Source organism: Bombina bombina, chromosome 3, assembly GCF_027579735.1.
Source record: "Bombina bombina isolate aBomBom1 chromosome 3, aBomBom1.pri, whole genome shotgun sequence".
Classification (NCBI taxonomy): domain Eukaryota; kingdom Metazoa; phylum Chordata; class Amphibia; order Anura; family Bombinatoridae; genus Bombina; species Bombina bombina.
Genome location: NC_069501.1, coordinates 688,548,061 through 688,568,352, shown reverse-complemented (window position 1 = coordinate 688,568,352; position 20,292 = coordinate 688,548,061). Strand labels below are relative to the sequence as shown.

The window sequence follows — 20,292 nt, the reverse complement described above, 5'->3', positions numbered from 1 at the left end:
TTCAGCAAGTGAAATGCATGTTTGAGCGGTTTGATATCGGGTGATTGACTTGGCTATTGCAAAATATTCCACTTCTTTGCCTTAAGAAACTCCTGGGATGCTTTTGCAGTTTGTTTTGGAGCATTTTCCATCTGTAAAATGAAGCACCAGCCAATCAACTTTGCTGAATTTGGCTGAATCTGAGCAAACAATATATCCCTATACAAAATTCACCTGGCTGCTTCGGTCTTCTGTCACATCATCAATAAACACTAGTGGCTCAGTGCCATTAGAAGCCATGCATGCCCATGCCATCACACTGCCTCCACCGTGTTTTAAAGATGATGTAGTATGCTTCAGATCATGAGTCGTTCCATGCCTTCTCCATACTTTTTTTATTCCCATCATTCTGGTATAGGTTGATCTTAGTTTAATTTGTCCAAAGAATGCTGTTCCAGATATTTTTTGGTAAAGTCTAATCTGGCCTTTTTATTCTTAAAGCTTATGAATGGTTTGCACCTTGTGGTCAACCCACTGTATTTGATCTTGTGAAGTCTTCTCTTTATGGTAGACTTGAATAATGATATGCCTACCTCCTGGAGAGTGTTCTTCACTTGGCTGGATGTTGTGAAGGGGTTTTTCTTTACCATGGAAAGGATCCTACGATCATCCACAACTGTTGTCTTCCATGGATGTCCAGGACGTTTTGTTTTGCAGAGCTCACCAGTGCATTCTTTTTTTCTCAGAATGTACCAAACTGTTGATTTGGCCTCTCCTACTGTTCCTGCTGTCTCTGATGGATTTCTTTTGCAGCCTAAGGGTGGAAGATTTCCCTTGCATTGAGAGCTCCTTTAAACGTAAGTTGTGGGTTCTCAGCAACAGCTTTCAAATGTGAATGCCCACCCATGGAATCATCTCCAGAATTGTTACCTGCTTAATTGATGATGAAATGACGAAAGGATAGCCCACATCTGTCCATGAAACAGCTTTTGAGTAAATTGTCCAATTACTTATGGTCCCTTGAAAAAGAGGGGGCTACATATTAAAGAGCTGTTATTTCTAAACCATTCCTCCAATTTGGATGTGAATACCCTCAAATTAAAGCTGAAAGACTGCACTTTAAGCCCATAGGGGCATATTTATCAAGCTCCGTATGGAGCTTGATGCCCTGTGTTTCTGGCGAGCCTTCAGGCTCACCAGAAACACAAGTTATGAAGCAGCAGTCTAAAGACCGCTGCTCCATAACCTGTCCGCCTGCTCTGAGGCGGCGGATAGACATTGCCAGAAATCAACTCGATCGAATATGATCAGATTGATTGACACCCCCTGCTAGCGGCCAATTTGCAGCGAATCTGCAGGCGGTGGCATTGCACCAGCAGTTCACAAGAACTGCTGGTGCAATGATAAATGCAGAGAGCTATGCTGTCGGCATTTATCAATGTGCAACGGGCATGATCCACAATATCGGATCATGTCCGCTCGCACAATTATACTTCTGCCCCTTAGTCATTATTAAACAGCCGAAATAACAAAACTTGCGTCAGTGTCCATTTATTTCTGGACCAGTATGTTTAACTGGAAAAAAAATTAGTTTTGAGATTTTTATAAAAAAATTCAGCTGCCAGTGACAACTAGTAATCTTAAATGTATAAATAGACACATCAGACATGCTGCTGCAAAGTTTGATTACTGAATAAACCTTTCCTTTGAATTACATATGGTAGTCAGATCACAACAAATATTTACATTGGCAATTATTGTAATAGACCTTCCAAAACATAAATGTGAAATGCACTGCTTAGCCATGTACAGCTTGCTCTGAAATTCCATTAAAACAAACCTCTTTCTGAATGAGCATGAATACTGTTTCCTTAGCTTATGAAATTTGCTCCTATGAAGCCACATATTTAAGGATGAGATTTCACCCATGTGGTGGAGGAAACTGAAGTGATAAACACATTCAGAAGAGTATGTATTTATATATAACTATACATGTATATCTATTCATATATATATATATATATACAGGTATATCTATCTATCTATCTATCTCTCTCTTATATATATATATATATATATATATATATATATATATATATATATATATATATATATATATATATATATATATAGATATAGATATATATATATATATATATATATAGATATATATATATATAGATATATATATATATAGATATATATATATAGATATATATATATATATATTATATGAACAGTTTTAGAAATAAATTAAAATAAATTATATTCTGAAAGTGAAGAACATTGGAATGTGAAATATATACAGTACATATACAGTAAAGCACATAAATACTTAAATACATATGTACAAACATATAAACATATACGTATACTCACATATACATATATATTTTTATGTGTATGTATGTATCTGTTAAAGCTCTTTGCAGCCCATAATCACATAAGATTAGAAGATTCTTGCAACATTTGTAGTGACCCTAGTACTTTTTATACAACCTATAAGTCTACTTAGGTAGAGAATTTAGTAAATTCTTGAGATAATCATAACAATGTGAAATTTGGAGTTTATTTAAGCTAGGCTTTCTTGACAGAATTAATACTTATTAAATTCAGAAGCATATTTTAGTTTTGCTTCCCAGTAGATATTAAACTAAACATTGTTTTTTTCTATATTAATTGATCTTACTTATAAAGGGTCTTATCACTCTTTATTATATAAATTATTTTTTATGGAGAAATTTCTTTCCCCTACCTTGCAGGCTAGAGTAAAATCTCCAATAATGGCTACTAAAAGAGATAAGAAAAATAAACAATCTGCAGAGGTAACACAATATATTTTTTTGATAATGCAACAGAAGCTGAACAGTTTTTTTAAATCCAAAAGAGAATCATGTTAAAGGATTACTTTCTGTTATAATTTTTAAGCTAAACAACTAACATATTAAAGTTAATAAACATTAATTAAAACCTACTGACCTATATTTTCTCCAAAACAAAGTTTCATAACGTTCTAAAAGTTATATCTTTTATTCGCAGATGATGTCACGTTATCCTGCCCACTATTTTCAGCACCGCATGTTCAAAATACTTAAACCAATAACTTTGTGTTTAAAGCGCCATTTTGAAACCTAGGTATTGTAAACGGATTAGTACAGAGCAAAGGATACCCACGGAGTGGGTTTGGAAAACAATTAAATTTGCAGACAAGATTTCTGATATACGGTAGAGATATGTTAATGAAATGCTATTGATAAAAAGCGTATTTGGGGTAGTTAGTAACAGGCATAGAAAATATTTACTTACAGTGGCCCTTTAATTGCCTTCAGACTTGTCTCTATGGGGTTCAACTGGGTTTTTGTTTTCTTGTGGTTTTTTCTCTTTGGAATATTCAATGGCTCTATAAACTAAGAGATGGATAAAACTAGGAGACTTATTATATCATCTTGGAACATAGGGGGTATTACTTCCCCCATTAAAAGGAAGGCCATTCTTCGTCATTTAAAGAAATTACACACTGACATAGCTTTCCTTCAGGAAACTCACCTATCATTAGAAGAAAGATTGAAACTCAAGTCTCATTGGGTAGATGAAGTGATTGTCTCTCCTTCACTTGTAAGGAAAAGATGTGTGGCTATTTTGCTTGGAAAACTTTTTAAATACGAGATTGTTGATTTGTATATTGATAATAATAGGAGAAATATTATCTTAAAAATAAAAACTATAAATGGTTTACTCACTTTATGTAACATATATGAACCCAATGATTTTAATCCATTATTTTGGAATCTCCTACAAACTAGGATACTAAAAATGGTGGAGGGCCATCTCATTTTAGGAGGAGATTTCAATATGATCCCACAGTTTACCTTAAGTAGGGTCAGACAGGGCAAAAATTGTTCTAAGACCAATAGAGACAAAAAAGAGAATAAACAATTTAGAAAATGTTTCTGTAACCTGGGGGTTAGAGATGTTTGAAAGGAACAAAATCCTGACATTAAAAAGTATACATATATGTCAAAAAATGTAATTCTCTCTCCAGGATAGATATGTTTCTTATTAGTAATAGCTTAATAAATATGGGAGTAAATATGCTTCTGCCTTTCGGATCATGCACCTATTATATTGGAAATTTCTCTTTTTTTGTTTAATTATTTTTTTTGCCGTTTCCATTTTGCTACCTATCTGTTTAATGATCTTAAATTCAGAAATTATCTTGTTAATAAATAGGAGGATTATTGCTTTTTCAATCAAGCACATATATATAATCCCGAGTTGTTCTAGCAGACTGCCAAAGCAGTCCTGACTGGAGATATCACTTCTTTCATGATCAATATGAAGAAGATGCTTAGGAAGAGAGAAAAATAAACCATAAATCATTTAGTTAATACATACAATGCTTATCTCTTAAATTCCTCCAATGAAAATTGGGTCAAATACCTGTATGCTAAAAAAGAACAAGATACTTTACTTCTTCGCTCTACAACATTGACTAAATTAAAAATGCAGGCTAAATATTACAGATACAGTAACAAGACGGGCAAACTTTTGGCCAGAATAATTAAAAATTCTTCTAGCTTTGAAGGTATTGAAGCGATTCAAGTAAATGGTCATATTTAGAAAGACTCTAAAGAGATCCTATCATCTTTTTGTTGAAATCTAATATTATCCCCATCTAAAAAACTTGTTCAATTATTATTTTATAAATAAATCACCATGTTCGGACATCTTCTCTGCATCTTGGACCACTTTAATCCTAAACAAAGGTAAAGATCCTTTGGAAATGGGTTCCTACAGACCAATAGCTTTATTAAATTCTGATTATAAAATTTTAATTACTATTTTCGCCTATAGACTGCAGAGCCCTTTATGCCAAATAATCCACTCTGATCAGGTTGGTTTTCTCAAAGGCAGGAATGCTTCTGCTAAGATTAGAGAATTATTTTCTTATAATAGATTATTGTCTGGCAAAAGAAACTATGTCTACTGCATCATTTAAAATGTATGAGGACATGGCTGTAGTGTCACTGGATGCAGAGAAGGCATTCGACTCTGTGCAGCATGATCATATATTTTTTTCTTTGCAGAAATTTGGCGTACATGGGCTCTTTTCCTATTTTGTAAATAATATTTATAACACTTCTAAAACAGCTCTGTTAATTAATGGCCAGCTGACAGAGAATATAACCCTTAAGCAAGGGATTAGACAGGGCTGTCCTCTCTCACCTCTTTTATTTATTATAGCCATAGGATCTTTAGCCATAGCTATTCATCAGAGAGTTGAAGGCATTACAATTTGCAAAAAAGAAGTTAAGGTTGCCTTCTATGCCGTCGATCTTTTAGTTTATATTTCTAATCTTTCAAGGAATATCCCACAACTTCTACATGAGGTTGAAATGTTTAGTTCTTTCTCTGGTAATAAAGTAAATACATCAAATTCAGAAATTGTCTGTCTCAAGGAACAACAGTCCTCTAGAGTAGTTATACCATTTAAAGTTGCAACACACTCATTTACATATCTTGGTATTAATATTTCACGAGATCCGTGTACTTGGTATACCTTAAACATGACAAAAATACTCTCTAAGGTTAAAGACAATGTAACTATTATAGTGTAGCTATCTTAGGGTTTATTTTATAGATAAGTATTTAGTTTTAAATAGGAATTATTTATTTAGATTTATTTAATTTATATTTAAGTTAGGGGGTGTTAGGGTTAGGGTTAGACTTAGGTATAGGGGTTAATAAATTTAATATAGTGGCGACGGTGTAGGGGGGCCAGATTAGGGGTTAATAAATATAATGTAGGTGGCGGTGGGCTCCGGGAGCGGCGGTTTAGAGGTTGAACACTTTATTTAGTTGCAGCGGGGTCCGTGAGTGGCGGTTTAGGGGTTAAACACTTTATTATTTGCAGTGGGCTCCAGGAGTGGCGGTTTAGGGGATAAACACTTTATTTAGTTGCGGTGGGCTCCGGGAGCAGCAGTTTAGGGGTTAAACACTTTATTTAATTGTGGCGGTGTAGGGGGGGCAGATTAGGGGTGTTTAGACTCGGGGTACATGTTAGGGTGTTAGGTGTAAACATAACTTTTATTCTCCCTTAGGAATCAATGGGATATCGGGAAGCAGCAAACATGAGCTTTCACTGCTTTCAGACTCCCATTGATTCCTATGGCATCCGCTGCCTCCAGGGGGGCGGATTGAAAACCAGGTACGCTGGGCCGGAATAGTGCCGAGCGTACCTGCTAGTTATTTGATAACTAGCAAAAGTAGTCAGATAGTGCTGAAATTGTATTCAGAACATCTGGAGTGACGTAAGCATCGATCTGTGTCGGACTGAGACTGGCGGATCGTATGTTACGTCACTAAATTCTACTTTTGCCTGTCTGTAGGGTTTGATAACTAAGGTGAATCAGGCTCGCCGCAAAATCGCTGTGGAATTCCAGCGTATTTGCGGTTGACAGCTTGATAAATAGAGGCCTATATTTCTAATATTATTACCCTATACGGGTGGAACTGGAACTGGGCAAAATTAGACTCCTGGATTAAATTAGTTCAACATGGCTTCTTCTCTATCTCTCCCTGGTACATGTTGTTAGCGGGACGTAAAGAAGAAGATAATTTAACTTTCATTTCCAATAAATAGCAACCTTTACTTGCAAATCTTCACATTCATGATATAAAATTATCTATTAATAGGGTATGTGAAACCACATTATCAGCTTCCTGGAGAGAATCACATCTTAAACTTTTATACATGACATATTATACTCTGTGTAAGGGATATAAGTGGTATAACTCATATGTTATGGGATTGTCTGAAAATAAAGCAATGCATAACTAAACAGAGAGATACAGATACCAATGTAGAATCACAAGTGTGCTCTTTTTTGGGGAAATGGTCAAACTTCATTAAATTACTTTCTAAGGAAGAACAGGATATTATGATATTTCCATTTAGAAATACAGACTTAGGGGCCTATCTATCAAGCTCCATACGGAGCTTGACGCCCGTGTTTCTGGTGAGACTGCAGGCTCATCAGAAACAGCAGTTATGAGGCAGCGGTCTAAAGACTGCTGCTCCATAACCCTGTCCGCCTGTTCTGATGAGGAAGACAGGAATCACCGGAATTCAAACCGATCGAGTACTATTGGGTTGATTGACACCCCCCTGCTGGCAGCTGATTGGCCGCAAATCTGCAGGGGGCGGCGTTGCACCAGGAGCTCACAAGAGCTGCTGGTGCAGTGCTGAATACGGAGTATTGCTCTCCGCATTCTGCGATGTCTGTCGGACCTGATCTGGACTGTCAGATCAGGTCCGACAGACATATGATAAATAGGCCTATATGTCTTACTTGGAGTATGGTAAGTAGGAGAGAGACGGGACATTTTCTACTTTTTTGTTTCCTTCTTGAGGTTTTGTTTTATAAAAGGGAATTTGGATAGAAAGTAAAAAAAAAATATTTTTTTCAGTTTAAGTGTAACACAGATTTTAAGGCATTATTAACTACTTATAATAACAGTTCTATAAGGTTGATTATAATATTTCCCCGATTGGTCCAGGCTCTGAAGTCTTGATCCAAGCCCAAGTGGGGGCTGAAGACGTCCATCCTCCGGCTGAAGTCTTGATCCAAGCCCAAGCAGGGGCTGAAGACGTCCATCCTCCGGCTGAAGTCTTGATCCAAGCGGCGGCTGAAGAAGTCCATCATCGGGCAGAAGTCTTCATCCTATCCGGGCAGAAGAGAAGATCCGGAATGGTAGACATCTTCATCCAAGCGGCATCTTCAATCTTCTTCCATCCAATCAGATTGAGCTTGCATTCTATTGGCTGATCGGAACAGCCAATAGAATGCAAGCTCAATCTGATTGGCTGATCCAATCAGCCAATCGGATTGAACTTGAATCTGATTGGCTGATTCCATCAGCCAATCAGAATTTTCCTACCTTAATTCCGATTGGCTGATAGAATCCTATCAGCCAATCGGAATTTGAGGGACGCCATCTTGGATGACGTCCCTTAAAGGAATCTTCATTCTGTGTTAGGATGTCGGAAGAAGAGGATGGATCCGCGCCGGAGGTCTTGAAGATGGAGCCGCTCGTCATCGGATGGAAGAAGATAGAAGATGCCGCTTGGATGAAGATGTCTACCGGTCCACATCTCCTCTTCTGCCCGGATAGAATGAAGACTTCTGCCCGATGATGGACTTCTTCAGCCGTTGCTTGGATCAAGACTTCAGCCGGAGGATTGACGTCTTCAGCCCCCGCTTGGGCTTGGATCAAGACTTCAGCCGGAGGATGGACGTCTTCAGCCCCTGCTTGGGCTTGGATCAAGACTTCGGAGCCTGGACCGATTGGTGATACCCGGCGTGGTGAAGATAAGGTAGGAAGATCTTCAGGGGCTTAGTGTTAGGTTTATTTGGGGGGGTATTGTATGGGTTTTTTTCCAGGCAAAAGAGCTGAATTCTTTGGGGCATGCCCCGCAAAAGGCCCTTTTAAGGGCTGGTAAGGTAAAAGAGCTTTTCTATTTTTATTTTAGAATAGGGTAGGGCATTTTTTAATTTTGCGGGTCTTTGTTATTTTATTAGGGGGCTTAGAGTAGGTGTAATTAGCTTAAAATTGTTGTAATATTTTTCTAGTGTTTGTAAATATTTTTTTATTTTTTGTAACTTAGTTCTTTTTTTATTTTTTGTACTTTAGTTAGTTTATTTAATTGTATTTATTTGTAGGTATTGTATTTAATTAATTTATTGATAGTGTAGTGTTAGGTTTAATTGTAACTTAGGTTAGGATTTATTTTACATTTAATTTTGTAATTATTTTAACTAGGTAACTATTAAATAGTTATTAACTATTTAATAGCTATTGTACCTGGTTAAAATAAATACAAAGTTGCCTGTAAAATAAATATTAATCCTAAAATAGCTACAATATAATTATAATTTATATTGTAGCTATATTAGGATTTATTTTACAGGTAAGTATTTAGCTTTAAATAGGAATAATTTATTTAATAAGAGTTAATTTATTTCGTTAGATTTAAATTATATTTAACTTAGGGGGGTGTTAGGGTTAGGGTTAGACTTAGCTTTAGGGGTTAATACATTTATTAAAGTAGCGGTGAGGTCCGGTCGGCAGATTAGGGGTTAATAATTGTAGGTAGGTGGAGGCGACGTTGGGGACGGCAGATTAGGGGTTAATAAATATAATATAGGGGTCGGCGGTGTTAGGGGCAGCAGATTAGGGGTACATAGGGATAACGTAGGTGGCGGCGGTGTGCGGTCGGCAGATTAGGGGTTAAAATTTTTTAATAGAGTGGCGGCGATGTGGGGGGACCTCGGTTTAGGGGTACATAGGTAGTATATGGGTGTTAGTGTACTTTAGAAGACAGTAGTTAAGAGCTTTATGAACCGGCGTTAGCCCAGAAAGCTCTTAACTCCTGGCTTTTTGCTGCGGCTGGAGTTTTGTCATTAGATTTCTAACGCTCACTTCAGCCAAGACTCTAAATACCAGCGTTAGAAAGATCCCATTGAAAAGATAGGATACGCAAATGGCGTAGGGGGATCTGCGGTATGGAAAAGTCGCGGCTGCAAAGTGAGCGTTAGACCCTTTCCTGACTGACTCTAAATACCAGCGGTAGCCCAAAACCAGCATTAGGAGCCTCTAACGCTGGTTTTGACGGCTAACGCCAAACTCTAAATCTAGGCGAATTATTCTTCATCTCTAATAGACCAAATAGCTAATTCTCTTTTTAAAATGTATTATGTTGGAATACACATCTGACACAGCCTTTTTTATGAGTTTAGACAATAATGATTGCCACTTTTTACTAATATCCTGCACTATTGTCCAATTTCTGAGACTATTTATTTACACATTTGCTTACCTATTAAAGTTGTGTATTAATTATTTAGTAAATGGGTCATATACCTCAAAAGGCATACACACAGGTAGCATAAGAGTTACGCCTTGAATATGATGGCAATACAGTAATGACAGGGAGATTCTATAACTGATTCCTCTTCTAATGTCTACTTAATAATGAAAATGTCTGTTATTAGGCATTTCTTCACACATCAAAGTGCCAGTTCATATCACATTAGAATTTAGGACCTAAGAATATATCTGGGCATTAAAAATGGAGAGAGAATAAAATGTGTTTCACCTCAGCCTACAAATAATGAGACATCAAAATGTCACCTGCTTACATGATTATTCTGAAAATAGCTATGCATTGCATGGCAGAACGCTTCTAATAGTCTCATGTGACACTGTGTCATAAATAAGCACTAATGGTTAGACATTTTAAAAAGTTTGGATAGTAATAACTGTATGTATATTTGTATTTTCAACATACTGATGAAATGAGTCATTTCTTTATTTTTTTATGTCCAAGAAACTGAATTCAGATATAATAATTGCCATATACTGTATGTAGGTAGAATATATTTTGCTTTAGGGAAATTATGGTATGTGTTACAGGTTTAATAGAATGAAAATAACAGTTACAGTAACTTATTCGTTGTGGCTTTTTGTGTACACTGGTACATATAATCCATAAATAACCTTATAGATTGTTGTCTATCACAAAAGGAGTGTCTCAGTTTTATTTGCTTGTCAACCATAAAACTATTGCTCTAAGAGCATAAGGAGAAGCTCATTGACCCACAGCAGTTTTTTTTTATAAATATTTCTAAATATATTTTATGGTGTACTTTTTTTTTTTAACTTTATTTATAATCCAGATTCATCACAACATGGAAATCACAATATTCAATATAGCAATTTTACATTGTATGATACAAAGAGGGAATTTGACGACACTCCTCCCCCCAATGGGTCAAAGAGAGCCTCCCCATGTAGTTTATCTCCACATCGAGACGTAAATCTGGTTCTTTTTTCTTTTTTATATAAAACATCAAACAAATACCACAAACCATAAAACAATAAATACAAGGCGTAAGAGATCCAATCTAATCCCTCCACTCCAGGGGGAGGGAGGGGGGGCCAGAACCCCCTGGCACCTCTGTCAAGGGAAAAGTGATCTAATGCGGTGTAGGATATGTGTGATCAGTATGGGAGGAGGGGGGGGCGAGAGAAGGAGAAGAACACCATCTCCCACGCAAATTTTCCTCCAGTATAAACATTGAGTTACGGAAGGGATAAAGTATTCTATATCTTGCTTGTGGAGAGATGTGCAATAAATATGGTTCCCATTTGTGAACATAAGTTTTAATTCTCTTGTTAAGGTCTCCCTGTACGTCTGCCTGCTCTAGCAGGGCCTGGGTGTGTACCGCCTGTATCAATTTTTTGAAGGGGGGGGCCTTATCATTTGCCCACTGTATTGCATGATTAATTTCCTAGAAAGTAAAATCACAGAGTATAGAGATTTCTGATATCGAGGTGTAACCTCCAAATCATTCTGGAAGATAATATTGGAGGGAGTTAAAGCTACATCTTCCTGTAATACCTTCTGGAGCCAAAACCTAGTTTTGCCCCACAATCTCTTTAGTTTGGGACAGTCCCACATCATATGAATGAGGTCAGGTGATGCAAGGGAGCATTTATTACATTTGTCTATTGCCTGAGGGACCCACCTAAGTCTTAGTTTTGGGAGAATATATGCATGATGAATTAGTTTAGTATGTGTCTCTCTTGAATAAGCCGAGAGAGTGGCTACCCTAACTCTCTGAAAGCTAGCTGCAATCTCCTGTGGGGTGATCGAGATGTCGCTTGTCTCCTGCCATCTGTTGTATATTGTTTGCAGGACAGACTGCTCTAGGTGATTTGTGATTTCATTGTATATGCAAGTTATGGAGTGCGATCCTTGTTTTGTTATGCAGAACAGTCTATCTATGCTAGAGTTTGTGATTGTGAGCTGATTATCTGAAATGAGAGCCCGAACAAAGTGCCTACATTGGAAATATGCAAACATGGTATCAGGAGGGACAACATAGGTTTCTCTTAGCGCCTGGAAAGGGAGAATCTGAAGCATACTAGGATTGATTATATGTGCAATAGAGGTCAGGCCAGATGCCTTCCATCTCTGAAAGGCTCGAGTGGTAAAACCAGGTATAAACCTAGGATTTCCCTGTATAGGTAGGTCTTTGATCACTTTATGGTCTATGTTCCAGAATCGGCACAGCTTATGCCAAGCCCTCAGCGGATCTCTAAACATTATGTTCTGAGAAATGTGACGGGGCAAGGCAGGCAAGGTAGAGTGAGGAAGATAAGCTAAGTTCAACAGTGATGTGCAATCCGTCTCCACAGCATGGCTAAAATACTCAGATCCAGTCAACCATCCAAGAACTAGTTTAGCCAACTAGTGTACAACTATGGTGTACTTTTTAAGTTTTTTTTTTTAGTGGTATTTAAAATTATTGTATACCTTCAACTGATAAGTTAAACACTTTTTCTGTATAGAGTTGTGTCATTGGTCTGTGCAAACAGACAGCATATATTATTTAATGGCAGATCCTTCTATTCTTATAAGTAGCTGTGTTTTTTGTTTTCTTTAATATCAGGTAGTGTCAGCCGACCAGTGGAAGAAAGCTAAATATGTTGCCTGGTAAAGCTTACATTAAGAAACATGAGTGTCAAATAATACATTTGGTGTACTGTTGAATGCACAAATAAGGATGGTAGGTGTAAAGCTTGGGAAGTAAATAAGGTATACATTTTAGCAGATAAATATAGAAAAAAACACACAGAACAAAGGAGTATGCACATAGATCAATTACTAAAATTCACCATTTCATTTTTTTAACGTAACTATAATAAGAGTGCAGCATTAATCAAATAAACATTCATTAATATATATATTTTTTCTCTTCTTCATTTTTAAAGGGCTGAACCAGTTCTTTCTCGGATTCAAGAGAATCGCAAACGGGTAATTTTGCCTTCAATTGATAATATAAAGCAGGACACTTTTGAAGTTCAGCGATATGAAAACTCAGCGCATGGATATAGTTGGGAGCTTTGGTGCATGTACATCAGCCCGCCAAAAGACTGGTGGGACGCTGGAGATCCGTCCCTACCAATAAGGTAAGTAAATCTACTCACGCATATTCATAATTTTTACATATTTCAAATGGGAGGAATAATCTGCAAAGTGCGATCTTTCCCTTACCTGTTGAATATAATGTCCTTCCCCTAAATAGCCACTATGTATAGTTAAAATATATTTATTTTTAATTGCACTCATTAAATCTTGCAAGCTTTGCTAGGATTCGGTTTCTAAATTGTAAGAGATAAACTTATTTTTATTCACTTAAATATGGGGTTAGATGCAAGATTCTAGTGATCACATTAAAAGAATAAGAAATAGTGCTCCTTTAGTAAAAACAAATATGTTAAATCAAAGTAAACACAAAAAAACAGATGTGTAAAAGAAAGCAAAAAAAAATGAGCACTTAGTAATTATCAGTGTAATCACTGCTTTTAGAGAGATAAAAGAGCTGAAATCTTTGTAACTTAAGTTGTGTTCTGCCTCTTCTGAGCATGAGCAAATAGGTTTATCTAGTATTCAATTAAAGTCAAAATTAAACTGTCATGATTCAGACAGAACATGCAATTTTAAACAACTTTCCAATTTACTTCCATTAACAAAATGTGCACAGTCTTTTTATATTTACACTTTTTGAGTCACCAGATCCTACTGAGCATGTGCAAAAATGCACAGAGACGAGTATACGTATATGCATTAATAATTGACTGATGACTGTCATATGATACAGGGGGAAATGGAATGGAAATAGACATAACTTTGAAATTTGTCCCAAAAAAAATCTACTACTCATTTGAAGTTTAGACCAACTGCTATTGCATTGTCCTTTTTATAATGTATTTGTTATGTATGCAAATCTTCTGTATTTACTTTTCCTTTGATAGTAAACAGCTCATGTTACTGCTTTAAGACATCATGCTAGATAAGCCTTCCTGTAGAAACCCCAGCCCATTTTAGGGCTGTTACAGGATGTAATGGATACTGCACAAATTAAGTTAAAAAAAGAAAAAGAATGTAAAATCTTTTTAAAATGACGAATACTATATATTGCCATGATTTCTGTTAGGTAAGTATAAGTAACTGCTTATTACAAAAAATAGACAGACTGTTTAATATCCCTTTAAATGGGAAGTATCTTGCATTTAGTTCCAAGTTTAATGTGTTGAGGTGACAAGATATGAGACTGGTTAAAACAATTGTCTTCACTTTTGGCCATTATTCCTAAACATTGTGAATCCAGGTTTTGTTTTTTTGTTTTTAACCATGTAGGTATAATTATTCCCAAAAATCACAAACATCCCAGTCGGGGAAATAGGACCTGGACCGAGAGCTCCTAAAGGACTTGCCAGTGGCTTTTCCAAGGCATCTGGCGCAATACTTACATTCACAATCACAGCTGTTTAAGTGACAACTGAGTTGTGCTAGTGATTGTGACTGTGAGCTAGCAGGCAGGCAAATTTTAGTATAGGCCTACAGCCCTCCCCTTCTCTGATTCAAACATTAGCTGGTGCAGCTGCAGCTCTGACAGTTGCATTAGTGGTTGTGAGCCGGGTCGGGAGGCGCATTATCATCAGTAATGAGACTGCACTATCAGTAACTAAGTAGTTAAATGTGGGTCAAGTGGGGGCCTTGGCCCTAAGCTGAGGGCCCTAGGTCTAGCCTTGGAGTGGGCTGTTGGGGCCCTGTACCTGAATGCGGTTGGTCTGTTGCTCTGTGTGTCCTGAAGTGAGCCCTGGAGAGTGCCGGGCACTGGAGTCCGGGGTCTGGCCCTGGAGGTTGGGGGCTCTGTCACTAAAGGTTAGGGGGTCTGGAGTTGGGGCATAAGGGGCAGGGTGGGTGAGAAGGTGGAGGGCCCTTACCCAATTTTTGCCTGGGGGCCCAGGTTGGTCTCAGTCCGCCCCTGCACACGTCATTGCTAAAAAAAAAAAAAGCAGGTATCAGGTTTATATATTGACAAGAAACATTATTGAGGCTACTAATTTAGTTTGAGCAGTTTATTGTTTAGAGTTGCCTTTATATATAGATGATTGTTTTTGTTTTTGCCAGTAAACTATGCCCCAAAGGCTGCAATACGCCCTTCATTGTAACTGAAAATAAATAATCTGTCTAAAAATGTAAAGACTGCAATAATTTTTGTATTGCTTTTTGTCAACCATTAACTAAAATACTTTCATACAATGACAGTTGGATAAAACTGTTAAAAAATTAAAGCAGAAATTTCATAAAGATCAGAAAAGCAATAGACACCTTTGTACAAATGTATTGAATTTTTATATAAAGTGACACTCAAGTCAAAATAAACTTTTAAGATTCAGAACATGCACTTTTAAGACACTTTCCAGACACTTTTTTTTTTTTTTTTGCCTGTATGACCCCTAGCACCCTCCCTTAACTTTTTTGCAGACCTATCTAACACTAATTTATCTTTCCCCCAGCTGACTTAAAGTATACTTAAAACAAGTCTAAAGAACATTCACAGACCCACATATTCAGCTGACACTGCTCTCTGCATCAGGTAGCTAAAGGATGATAGAATTGACAGAGCAAAGAGAGGAGGCGGCATTGTAATCTATGTTGACAACTCCACAAAGTTCACCCCCATACAAAAATCTAGCTCTCCTGCCACCTTTGATTTCCTTTCTGGCAAAATTGAGATCCCGTGCAGTAAATCAATCATTGTTGCAGGAATCTACCGCCCACCAAGCTTCCCTGTGCATTCCATTTCGGACATAGCACAGCTCCTTAGTGAATCCATAACTCAAAACCCAAAAAGTTAAATTTTGGTTTTTGGAGATTTTAACATCGATTGGCTGAATCCAAAAAATAACAGTTGTCGCTCGCTGTTTAAATCTTTGCAGCTAACACAATTAATCTCCTCCCCAACTCGCATAAACATCAAAAGCCATAATCATACCCTGCTCGACTGTATTCTCTCCTCTTCTCCCGACCGAATCCAGGAGGCAGGTGTTCTCCCTAACAATTTCAGTGACCACTGCTTAGTGTACTGTGTGCGCAAAATAAAGGCTACTAAATCCTCTCCCAAGGTTAAAATCACCAGGTCCTTCAAAAAATTTAATCTTCAATCATTTCTAAATGACATCAAGAACCTCCCCTGGCACAGATTAAACCTAATCCCAGATCTAGACTCTGCAGTTGAATTCTTTCAGTCTGAACTCCTACAAGTTTGGAATTTACATGCACCGCTGCGTAAGGTGAGAGTAAAAGGAGCACACTTGAATTGGATCACAGCTGACCTCATTCAAATGTACCAATTTCGGGATTCATTGTGGTCAAAGTTCAAGCATACTGGCTCTATGAATGATCACTGTATATATAGACAATGGCGAAATATATGTACTAAACAAACAAAATTGGCTAAGGCGCAATATTTCTGTAAAAATCTGAACAATAATATATGTAACCCTAGAAAGTTTTGGAAACTCATAAATAACCTACAAAATCCACCAATCCACTCCCAACCCTCCACTGTCAATGTGGATAACCAAAACCTGCAACTCTCCTTAGAAGTAGCAAATGCCTTTAACAATTATTTTGTAGGATGCTCCACCACCCTCATTGACAAACTAATAAATGGCACTCGTCCTGAAGCTACAAATGTGGATCAGGCCCCACTAAAACAGCAAAGACCCAATATAGAAAAGTTCAATTTTAGACCTGTACCCTTCAATGTCATTAAGAAACACCTCAATAATCTAAAAATGAAAAACCAGTCAGGACCTGATCAAATCCCAGCAATGCTGTTGAAGCTCAGTGCGCCGGCAATTGCTAAGCCTGTCGCAACCCTAATTAACGAATTCTTGGTGTCTGGATACATACCCAAACTCTGGAAAACTGCAAGAGTAGTGCCTATTCATAAAAGTGGGGAGTTAACCTTGGTTTCTAACTATCGTCCTATATCGTTGCTCCCTGTATTGTCAAAAATCTTAGAAAAATGCGTCCATACGCAATTATGCGAATATTATCAACTTTCAAACTATCTTACCCCTGATCAATCAGGTTTCAGACCGAATCACTCCACTACAACTGCCCTCCTAAAAGTTTGCAACGACATCCAAACTGGCATGGAACAAGGAGACCTAACTGGAGCTATTTTCCTTGATTTTGCAAAGGCTTTTGACCCAGTGGACTATGACCTACTACTTCTCAAACTAAAAAACTCTGGTATTGCTGATCGCCCGTTAACCTGGTTTAAATCATATGTATCGGATTGATCACAATATGTCTCTGTCTCTAACAGTGACTCCCTCCCTCTCCCAGTCACGTGTGGTGTTCCCCAAGGTTCCATTCTCGGCCCCCTACTATTCACATTATTTATAAATGATTTGCCTAATGTCTGCAAATCCTCAACTGTACACATGTACGCAGACGACACGGTAATCTATGCAAACAAATCTGATCTGCCGCAGCTTGAAGCAGTGCTCCAAGACCAGTTCACAGAGGTAGAAAAGTGGATCTTGAAAAACAAACTCTTCCTAAACACTGACAAAACGGTCACAATGATCTTTGGAACGGGACCTAAAATACAAAAATTACAAAATTCCCATCTTCACATCAAAACAAAATCCAATTGCACGCTGACCGCAGTCCACTCTTTTAAATACTTAGGTATGTTGTTAGACCCCAATCTATCTTTTGGACTCCACATAGAAAAACTTGCCTCTAAACTTTATCCAAAACTAGGTGCCCTGTACAGAAACAAATCTTGCCTCAGCCCTACAGTAAAGGAAAAGATTGTACAGCAAATGCTGATGCCTATCTTGGATTACGGGGATGTAGTAAATGCACCTGCCCCGCAAACTCACCTTAATAAACTAAATACGTTATATAACTCGTTCTGCCGCTTTGTGCTACAATGTAACTACAGGACCCACCACTGTGACATGCTAAAAGAACTAAACTGTCTGTCGCTGGAATCCAGACGCACCCTCCATCTTTCCTGCCTTGTCTTTAAGATCCTTTCTGGGAAGCTCCCACCCTACCTGAGCAGAATGCTCTCCCCTGCTATTCCCACCTCCTATAACCTCCGATCCAATAACAGCACATTATTTAGCTTGCCTCAATACAAAAAGAAAGCAGCTCAATCCTCCTTTTCCTACAGAGCGCCACAATTATGGAATGACCTCCCTCACACTTTAAAAACTTCCCCAAGCCTAAAATCCCTTAAGAGATCCCTCTATACATATCTCAAAACAGAATGCTCCTGTCATGGTTGATTAAATATTTTGTACCTGCTCTATGTTAAATGTTTGCATATATTGTGTATTATTATTATTGTTTTTGTATTTTATTGTACCCTATTGTATCAATGCAATGTTTTGTGATCCCAGGACATACTTAAAAACGAGAGAAATCTCAATGTATCCTTCCTGGTAAAAATATTTTATAAATAAATAAATAAATAAATAATTCACATCCATTATCAAATTTTAGACAGTCTATTTATATTCACACTTTCTGGGGAACAAGCTCACAGGGTATACATATATTATTCTGTGATTGGCTGATGTCTGTCACATGATACAGGGGGCCGGAAAATGAGGGGAGGGAAATTAGTCAAAAAATCTACTGCCTATTTTAAATTCAGAGTAAGTGCTATTGCATTGTCTTTTTATTATGTACTTGTTAGTTATATAATTCTACTGCATTGAGTGGTCCTTTAATTAAGGTGACCAGATTTTTAAAATGAAATCCGGGGGGCATTTTTTTTAAACCCCTTACAGTAAATTATATTTTGTCCCTACAATCATCCCTTGCAAAACGAACCGGCCAGGTCAAATCCCGCTTATGTGTTTAATCCCTGCTTTGTTCCCCTCAAAAAAAAAAAAAAAAAGGCCTAGTAAAATTTAGAAAGCCGGGGGGTTTGCCACATTGCTGCCCTATCTTCTACTAGCAGTCCAAGCAGCATGATCCATTAATCAAGGGTCAAGGATTCCAAGCCTGTATAAGACCAGCTCAAACACCTACATAAAAAAGGTTATTTCTTGATAATCTTATTCTTTGATAGAGAACTATAATCCCTGTTTCCCCCCCAAAAATAGTAAAAATGTCAAACGTATACTATAACATACCCCTACAAGCAATGCAGTACCCTTTCAGTTTTTAACACGCATGCATTACTCAAAGCAAAATATAAACATCTATAAAGCTGTGCATGCTCAGTGTGTCCTGCCTTTTCATCTCTGAGCACTCTGCTGCGTGAGGTCGCATAGCTGAGCGCTCAGAGATGAAATATTTTAACTTCAGAAATGATGCGACGCGGTGCGAAGCAGCTGCTTCGCCTCGCTCCGTATCACTTGCAGTGTGTCACAGCCTTTATACACGCTTTAGTAATATTACCTCACGATAGGCCAATAGTAAAATCAATCACCAGAAGATGACCAATCAAAGTCTTAGAAAGATTACGTACTTCTAAACATTCTAATTCAACATACTAGACCTACCTAACAAGGGCTCAGCCTCTCGATTCCATTGCACAGGCACATATAAAACATGCTTGCGCTATTAACTAAACACTAACAACCAATGAGAGCTTAACTTGCACCTTTGAGCCCTTGCAAACTGGGGCTGGCAACCCCATGCAGCACCTCACAATCTATATAGAGAGGAGTCCGAAGCTTTCAGCTTCAGTTGTGCTGTGAGCGCCAGCGAAGTATCCAGGGGAAGCGGAACCACTGCTGTAGTTCTACGCAACTAATCAATGTCTAAAACAGATAAATCTATCAACTTCCCACAAGCACCTCTAATATGCACAGGGCTTCGACCGTCTTTCCAGGGACATTTCCATGGACGTAATTTGTCTCCTTAATCCAGGGAGTGTCCCCTAAAATCGGGGACATCTGGTCACCCTACCTTTAATGTTTGACATTTGTTTGTTGGTATCAGAGGGGTTAATCACTCAACACAAGCTAAATTACTACAGTATATAAGCTTATTATTTTCTGATTGAAAATTTGCAGAAAAACATGCAATGTGATTATTGCAGATAATGTTGTCATTTAGATAGGAAGTAAATTAATATAGATATTGAAAGATAATGTAAATGACAAGCAAATCTATCCCAACATACAAATCACTAATGCTGTAAATGTGCTGCTAAAGATAATGGAAAGAATTCAATAAAATTGAAAACAAGGAAATATATCACTCTAAACAGATACCAATAAGCAATAACATAACACAGGTAAAATTATTTTATTGATATGTTACAAACTTTGTTCCTCTATCTCATACATACTCATGATAGTACAAATGTAATTAGTTTGCATATTAAGGTAAAATTAGTGGCATAAAAA

General features: G+C 37.4%; 1 protein-coding gene across 1 annotated transcript in view; it reads left to right on the top strand.

Moving 5' to 3' along the window:
• Window positions 1–20,292, top strand: part of GALNT17 (polypeptide N-acetylgalactosaminyltransferase 17) — an 820,722-nt gene that overhangs the window by 241,040 nt on the left and 559,390 nt on the right. Inside the window, exon 5 of the mRNA XM_053705420.1 lies at window positions 12,820–13,017. Within this exon, the coding sequence (XP_053561395.1) occupies window positions 12,820–13,017 (198 nt within the window). The remainder of the gene's footprint in view (window positions 1–12,819; window positions 13,018–20,292) is intronic.